This window comes from Sturnira hondurensis, unplaced genomic scaffold, assembly GCF_014824575.4.
Source record: "Sturnira hondurensis isolate 20B ecotype Veracruz unplaced genomic scaffold, ASM1482457v3 Scaffold0008905, whole genome shotgun sequence".
NCBI classification, from domain to species: domain Eukaryota; kingdom Metazoa; phylum Chordata; class Mammalia; order Chiroptera; family Phyllostomidae; genus Sturnira; species Sturnira hondurensis.
In genome coordinates, this window is record NW_028081536.1 from 366,256 (window position 1) to 375,316 (window position 9,061).

The 9,061-nt window shown below is 43.0% G+C and overlaps 1 protein-coding gene across 1 annotated transcript in view; it reads left to right on the forward strand.

Moving 5' to 3' along the window:
- Positions 1-7,164, forward strand: part of GRPR (gastrin releasing peptide receptor) — a 34,254-nt gene extending 27,090 nt beyond the window's left edge. Inside the window, exons 2-3 of the mRNA XM_037056315.1 lie at positions 2,753-3,104; positions 4,911-7,164. Of these exons, the coding sequence (XP_036912210.1) occupies positions 2,753-3,104; positions 4,911-5,300 (742 nt within the window). The 3' untranslated portion in view covers positions 5,301-7,164. The remainder of the gene's footprint in view (positions 1-2,752; positions 3,105-4,910) is intronic.
- Positions 7,165-9,061: the final 1,897 nt, after the last annotated feature.

The window sequence follows — 9,061 nt, forward strand, 5'->3', positions numbered from 1 at the left end:
CAAGGGATAAGGGGACAGTCACCTACAAAGGAGTACCCATCAGACTGTCAGCGGATTTCTCAAAAGAGACCTTCCAGGCAAGAAGGGGCTGGAAAGAAGTATTCCAAGTCATGAAATCCAAAGACCTACAGCCAAGAATGCTTTATCCAGCAAAACTTTCATTTAGAATGGAAGGACAGATAAAGTGCTTCTCAGATAAGGTCAAGTTCAAGGAGTTCATTATTACCAAGCCCTTATTATATGAAATGCTAAAGGGACTTATTTAAGAAAAAGAAGATGAAAAATATGAACAGTGAAAGGACAGCAAACTCACAGCTATTAACAACCACACCTAAAACAAAAGCAAACCAAGAGGACAGCTAGATCAGGAGTGGAACCATAGAAATGAAGAACACATGGAGGGTTAGAAACAGGGGAGTGGGAGGGGGAGAAGGGGGGAGAAGGCACAGAAAATAGCATAGATGGTAGGTAGAAAATAGGTAGTGGGGAGGGTGAGAATAGTGGGGGAAATATAGAATCCAAAGAACTTGAGACACGTGGTTATAAACTAAGGGGGGCAGAATGGTGGGGGAGGGAGGGAGGGTGCGGGTGGAAGGGATTGAAGGGGGGAATAGAACAACTGTAATGGTATAATCAATAAAATATATTTAAAAAAAAAAAAAAAAGTGTTTGAAATGACTAGTGACTAGACAAACAGCCAGAAGAAAGTAGATATCTCTTTAAAATTTTTATGTTTCTTATACTTGTTTAAAATGAACAAATACCAATTAAGGTTGGAAAGCAAACCCAGGACCACTGAAGCAGGTGTGTAGCGTAGCTCCACGGTGGTGGGGATGAGCCGTGAACACCAGTCTTCTCTTCCCTACCTGAGCTGGGGACAGAGAGCTAGACAAAGAAATCAGAGACACAACACTAAAAATGATTGGTCTGTGTCTGATAAAGCTATTGGAGAATGACTCAGGTCCACAGCAATAATGATCTTGCAGACACTCTGATTTCCTTTATTAGGCGAGCCATTCTCTTCATCAGGGACAGTTAGAAAACCGTAGCCCTCTCTGAGCCTGAGGAACACGTCACATTCTTTTCCCCAAACTCTCCACTTAATAAATGGCCCCCCTTACCTGGAGGGAGGAGGAAAGCGAGTGAGCAGGCAGGGTGCAGACAAGATTGGTAACTAAATGGAGGTTCAATCAACACAGAAACAAGCAGAAATAAATGCTCCTCCATCGCTAAAGTCTATGATAAAAAAGAGTAGCATAGGTAGAATCCACTTTCAATACAGCCTTTTCAGCAGTAAACACCCTCCCACATAGTTGGTCCCAACTTCCACACTTTACAGCAGCTCGTGTTCCATTGAACAAATGTTTGTGGACTGTGTGCGAATCACAATGCTGACAGATGCCAAGATGAAAAAAAGACACACTCTCCACTGACCAGGACTGTGTCTTTTAGTGGGTTCTCACACAAGCATATACAAGATAGGTGTGCAGCCCCCAGTGCGGGGCATCGTGTGAGGAGTAATGGCAGACGTGGAGATGCTCAGCTCGGACGTCCCTTGAAGAAATGACTCAGTGTCCAGCGGCGGGGACTGTGGTTACTGCAAACTCCAGCTGTCAGCTCCTTCATGGTCCACTTCAGCTTTCAAGCCATGGGCATGCTCTTTTGGGCAATTCCTGCCCAATGACTGAATCGGGTAGTAATTGAGGTCACACTCTTTTTGGGCAGCCCGCACCATTAGCTAAGCAAGGTAGTGATGTAAGGGCCTGAACTTTTCTTCCCAGGACATGACTCCTCCATTGGGCAATTTTTGCTCCCGAGCTTCCCACTGAGCTCGTGTAGGATGACCAGCAGAGTTTAAGTTTGCTGGAAGTCAGAGATTTCCCAGGATGTAGGACTTTCAGCGCTAAAACAGAAGAATTTTCAGGGCACCTAAGATGGTTGGTCAACCTAACTGGTGTAAACCTTGTCACGTCAGCATCAGGGTCTGACAGCTCCCATCACCCAGTCCAGCTTCCTTCCCTTTTCCCCTTCACAGGCATCGCTCCCCAGTACACTTTTTGTCCTCTCGATTTCATCTCAGTGTCTGCTTCCCAGAACATTTGATCTAAGACAGGGGCCCCTGCAGCACAGCAACCAAGAAAGACCTAAATACCACAAGAGGAGATAAGGCTGAAAGAAAGTAGGAAGACTGGAGAAGGATTAATTTGATAACTAAGGGGATGCTCCTGTGTATAAACTTTTCAGCAGACTATTCATTCCATATCCTTTGAAAAAGAGAAAAGGCATGTATGTAAATACTTAATGACTTCAGGTTCCCCACACTGCCTATGAATGCTCACGATGAAGGTTTTGCCAAAAAGAAAAAGCCAACCAACTTTCTCTGTGTCCTTCTTTAAACATGCTTTGTTACTAATACCTATGACTTAATAAGAGAAGTGAAAGGAGCTTCATCTTTCCTCAGAATTATTCTTAAAATCAAGAGAGAATATGGACAGAGCATTACTGCTGGAGAAAGTGGAAGGCATCATTCAGGGCCGGGACTAGAATACGGTGAGTGAGGTACTTGTGGTGCAACATTTAAGTGGTCGCTCACTATAATGGTTGTGTAGAGTTGGCACTTGAATGAAGCTCAGAGTAAATATCCCCTTAATTATTGCATCCAGGCGCCTCGCTTGCCTCACCTCATCCGAGCCCTGCTATCCGTAATAGTATTAGGCAACTTATGCAGAACATTTCCTCTTTCCTACCCCAGGTACAAAGCAATTGTCCGGCCAATGGATATCCAGGCCTCCCATGCCCTGATGAAGATCTGCCTGAAAGCTGCACTGATCTGGATCATCTCTATGCTTCTGGCCATCCCAGAAGCTGTGTTTTCCGATCTACATCCTTTCCACGAGGAAAGCACCAATCAGACCTTCATTAGCTGTGCTCCATACCCACACTCGAATGAGCTGCACCCCAAAATCCACTCCATGGCTTCCTTTCTGATCTTCTACATCATTCCGCTGTCGATCATTTCTGTTTACTACTACTTCATTGCTAAAAATCTGATCCAGAGTGCTTACAATCTGCCTGTGGAAGGGAATATACACGTCAAGAAGCAGGTGGGTGCTAAGGACTGATTCATCTCCTCCTTGGGGATTTGATCCCTTGCATTTCTTTTGAACCCCACTGACAAGTACAGTAGTTAGGTGATCACATCACCTGATTCTATTAATTATGGGAGTTGGGGGATCTGTGTCCAGGTGGCAAATGGAAACTCCTAGCCACAGAAGCCCAGCAACTCAGGTGTTCTTTAAAAACGTGTTCTCTTATTAAAGATTGGAGCTAGGGAGGTGTTGAGAACCTGAAGGATTTTAGAGCAGGGGTGTCAAACTCATTTTCACTGGGGTCCATATCAGCCTAATGGTTGCCTTCAAAGGGTCTAATGTAGAGCTCCTAGCCCCTAGTTAAGGAGTAGTTACATGAATACAGTCTTAAAGTTACCTTCAGCCCTTTGAAAACAACCTCAAAGCTGATGTGGCCCCTGGTGAAAATGTGTTTGACACCCCTGCTTTAGAGTATGAGTTCTTTTTGAGAAATATATGAAAAAAGTATTGTTATTGTTATTGTTATTGTTGTTGTTGTTGTTGTTGTTTTAAAAAATAAAATGTTGAGGCTCAGAGAGATCTGACTTCTTTAAATTCCAATCACATGGTTTAGATAAGAAGAGGATTTCCACATGGGGAAAAAGCAGAGGGGGCAGGAAATGAGGTTGGTTGAAGAAAAAGAACCAGTTTGATTAAGACAGGCTCACACTGATTCCCTTTCCAACCCAGGCTTATGACTTACCCTCTGTGAGCCTCAATTCCCTCATCCACAATATAGAGTAATAACCCCTATGTTGTAAAGCTGTTGGAGGATTGCAAGAGAGCGTATGTACTCCCTAGCCTGCCCGGAAGGCAGGATGCCCTTCCTGTGTGTTAGACTCCTTTGCTCAACCATGTGACCCCTGAGATTTCATCCTTCCGGTAAGAATGATAGAAGCCAGAGGCTCTGGCTTTCTACTTTTTCTCAGATCTTCCCTTCCAGGCCCAAAGTATATTACATATTAATGATGGAGAAACAGAAAGACTGCCCAACCACTTCAATGTACAGCCAGCTCAGTTGGAGGCTTCACCCTTCAGAGTTGATTTCAGGGGGGGAGGAGAGGCTTTATTTGTAAGGGGAGAGTGACGGGTCTCAGAGAAACTATTTCCTTGCTGGAAAGACCTCTCAATAGTAAATGGACATTGTATTCCAAATTATTTAATGAGAAAGATGCTTACCCTTGCAGTAAGAACCTTCCTCTATAATATACTCCAGAAATAACTTGAGACTGATAAATAATAATAATAACAATAACAATAATAGCTAATTATCTTACTTTGGCCATTGAGGAAGAACTAAGTTGACTGTGGAAGTTTTGGGGTTTGTTTCATGAGCATCAGAAAAATAAGACATTTTTGGCTGTGGAGAAAGACACGAAGTCACATGGCTGATAAACTGCACCAATGCCCTCCTGAGAAAAGAGAGCACTTACTAGAATTTCAGTGTGCAGTCCATTCAAGCGTGTAATCAACTTTGCTTAAAGATCTGTTCTTGGTGGCATGGTCTAATTGTATTCTGCCTCATGGATTTCTGCTTTCTGGCTTCTCCACTTCTGTGTTTCTGACTCTCTCTCCTTTTTTTATCTGCTTCTGATGCTTTTCTCTCATTTATCTGATTCTCTTCTATCCCATTTCTACTCCTGAAATCATTTCCCATGGCTTCATGAACTCGCCTCTTTCCCTAATTCTTCCCCCCTGTCTTTCTGTCTGAGTCTTTGTCTGCAATCCCCCCACCCTACCCCTTGGTCCCTCTCTCCTCTCTGTGTGTAACTCTCTCCTCAGATCGAATCCCGGAAGCGCCTTGCCAAGACAGTGCTGGTGTTTGTGGGCCTCTTTGCCTTCTGCTGGCTCCCCAACCATGTCATCTACCTGTACCGCTCCTACCACTACTCCAAGGTGGACACCTCCATGCTCCACTTCGTCACCAGTATCTGCGCCCGCCTCCTGGCCTTTACCAATTCCTGCGTCAACCCTTTTGCCCTCTACCTACTGAGCAAGAGTTTCAGGAAGCAGTTCAACACCCAGCTCCTCTGTTGCCGACCTGGCCTGCTGACCCGGTCTCACAGCACCGGCAGAAGCACCACCTGCATGACCTCCTTCAAGAGTACCAACCCTTCCGCGGCCACTTTCAGCCTTATCAACGGCAACATCTGTCATGAGGGGTACGTCTAGACTGAACACTGCCCCTGCCCCTGAGTACCCCTGGTTTTGCTTTGTGGCTGGTAAGAAACCCTCACATCTGCCGTTGTCTCTGTAACCTCTGAAGACCCTTTGTGATGCTCAGGAGTGTCAGGCTGGCTGAGGACAGGCCTAAATGGATCACTGTTAACGTTTGAAAGGCCCATCAAGGCTTACCTTTCCCATTTCAACTTGAGAATACTTCTCCCGATAGGAGTTAAAAAAGCAAAGTGTACTTTTTTAAAGAAAAGGAACCAAACAGAAAATAATTATTCTAAGCATCAATTTCTGATATACAGGTGTGGCCAATCAAGTCACAGAAACTAGATGAAGAACCAAATTTATATAGCAGATGAAATACACATCGGATGTCCACTTTGTGAAAGACTTCACCGTGTCATTTGTTTGAGCAAGAGCTAGTGCTTTAAAAAATATGACTGGAGTCGTGTTTCAGGAATATTTATAATCACAAAGAAGGAGACTTTGTTGACACTCATAATATGAAGGGCAGAGCCCTGTTAATAACACTGGAAGCCAATGTAAGACAAATTCAAGTGTTGGACATTACTGAGGACACAGGAGAAACACTTGAGATACTATTTTAAGGCAAAAACACAACCAAACACATAGACATGTATGTAAAGATCCATGTGTGACTGTGGAATAACCTCTCACATTCTGAATTCTAACTCCATGGAAGTTCTTTTTGCCATTGCCCACTTGCAATCAGTTCCACCGCAGAAGGAAAAATCATTTGGGGGGAAGATTGATCATGATATCCATTCCTCAACCATTACAAGCGCATGAAGTATAATGTTTATTTTTGGTACACAAGAGTTTCAGTCAAATGTACTTGTTTCGATTTGGATGTCATTGTCTGCTACGTTGAAGCAGTTGCTTCCCAGGAGGGAGAAAAAGGATCACATCTGGGTGAAAAGAGAAACATGTTACATTAAATGAGTGCTTCACCTGAAGTAAGTGGGAGGAAATGAATACAATTTCAGTGACATGGATTTCTATCTGAATATGTATTACACCGCTCTGGGGAGCCTAGCTTTAAAAACCGATTAAAAATAGCTACAGATATATTAAGTTTCTACTTAAGAACAGTGTTTATAAAGCAGCCCATGAGCAGAAAAATGCTGAATTGAAATCTTCTGAGTAAAAGGATTTGACTATCTTACTTTAAAAACCCGAATCAAGGTTTTTGTTTCTTGGGTTTTGTTTTCTTTGCTTTAGTTTGGTTTTTTACCCAAGGACAGGCCAATTTAACAGATTGCAAACATGTTAACTGATTTTCAGATAAATACAAATTCTGAAAATATGCCCTAACTATTAGGGCCTAATATGTATACCTTACATCCTAAGACCATTTTGATTCTGTTCTTCTCTATCCAAGTGAGACAGAACAACTAGCTCTCTTTTCCACATGGCGCATATGAAAAGGCTTTTGTCTCTTGATACAAGGAAACACTCACTGTCTGCAGAAATTTAGAAGTTAAGACCAAAACCGTTATAAGGATTTGGGTTTACAGTTGTATTAGCTGTGGTGAAACTGCTTCACTTGTGTTTGCTGCACACATTTACATACTGCACACACCTGCTTTCCTTGTAGTCCACAATTACAATGAACAATTTCAAAAGCAAGACGGGTAGTATAGGTGAGAGAACAAAGATTTTTAGCTTCACCTTCCAACTCTGACTCTAGCTAAATGAACTTGCCTGTCAATATCCCTCCTCTAGAGTCATTTTTTCATCTCTAGAAGGAGACGACAGTGCTAAGGTCCCTTCTATTGCTACCATCCTCTGAGTCTTGTCATTGTTTCTAGTTGTGTGTCTAAAGCATTTATGAAGCATCCTGGCCAGAATAGGTCACTTGGTTGGAGTATTGTCCCATAAACTGAAAGGTCATGGGTTCATTATCCAGCCAGGGCACGTGCGAAGGTTGTAGGTTCAGTCCCCAGTCAGGGTGCATGCAAGAGGCAACTGATCAACGTTTCTCTCACATCAACATTTCTCTCCCTCTCTCTCTCCTTCCCTTCCCCTCTTTAAAATCAATAAGCATGTCTTTGGGTGAGGATTAAATAAATAAATAAAACATATATGGCACCCCGCTGCTCACAGTTGGCACATTTCTGTTACCCTTCTCCTGGCAAATCATTCAACCACATTCACATCCACATGAAATGGAAAGAGATGGACTGTCCATAACTTCCAGGGGCTCCTTGGAATGGTTTGTATGAATGATGTCCCACTAGCGTGCAACATTTTGGAATCAGAGCAGAAAGAAACATAAGAAAACACAATGATCAATCTCCTCAGTATACAAAGGTACTCTTCCTATTAACCCCTTTTCGACCTCCATGCACCTGCTTTTTGAACCACTGCTCCACAATTTGACCATTGGCTTCCTTCAAAACTCTTGAGTGTGATTTAATTTCTAGTTAGTTGCTAAGGTGTATAGCATTCTGGGCACCTAGTGTAGTTTGTTTAAACATCTCTAATCTACCTTCTTCCAAAGACATTTTGGCAGTAGGACTCATCTTAATGTCTCCTTCGTGGTAACTTCGTAACATAGTAACTTTCAGTCACACAGTGAAGGGACTGTTCTCCAGGTTGAACTGTGTGTCCTTAGGCAAATCCTATATTACCTCTTTGAGATTCTTAAATGAAAGGGTTGGAGGAGGCATTTGCCAGCAGGTGGCCTAGGGCTGGTAAAACTATTGTGTGCACCAACTGACAGATTCGCTTGAAGCTAACTGGGGTGAACTTCACTGGGCCCTTCTCTAGGGAGGTCAGATTTTATTTTACTTCAAGAACATAAAATTCCAGCGCGAGACCCACACTCTGATGCGGTATCACCTCTCTTCTAGGGTGGAGTGCGGCAGAGGCTTAGAACTAAGACATTTCACGCCTGGCTTCCAAAGATAATCATGTTTAGCACTTATTTCTTTGGCAAGGAAAAAAATCAATTTTTGCTCTGGAAAACCATCTGTGTTTATTCAATTGACAGACACTACCTTTCAATCTATCTTAAATTGAGCCTCCCTGAGGCAAGCAGCTCAATAGTGATAGATTAAGCAATAAACAAAGCAGTCATCCCACCAATGGCTGCCGCTGGCAGGGAAGGTGCAGTGGCTGGTAGGAGCAGTTATTCTGCACCAAGTTGATCCTCCCAGCTTGGTGAAGACAGGGCCCCTCCCTGCTGTTGATCTGATGATTCCTATAAATGGGGATGGCCAAACCGTGTTGTTCTGGCTATGCTTGCTCCCTGACTGAACCTGGCCCTCTGCCTCATTAGCAAGTCCTGGGTTTCCTGCTTTGCCCTATAAACACTTTGGTTTCATCTTGAAGGATGAGGAACCCTTAGGTAAATAAACAATTTAGAGGCTGCTCACACGAACCAATCTCAGCTTCTTATGAAAATGTATATTGAACAAAAGTAACTGAATTTGTTTATAAGACACAGGGGCAGTTAAGTTATAAACTCTTCGTTTGTGCCAAAACTAGTAGTCAGCTATTGGTTTCAAAGTCTATTCATGCACAAAATGGCTTCTGTAATAGAGATTAGCTTTGTTTGGGGACTATATGGTGAATGACATCCTCAATCTGTGGATTAAAACATACCTAAGTCACTTTTCTCAGAAGCCAGATAGAGACGATGACCCTAAAAACCTGACTATATGAGAGGAATGAATAGTCTGCACTTGTGTTGTGACGAATGCAAACTTCTCATTATTTGGGCCCTTCACATC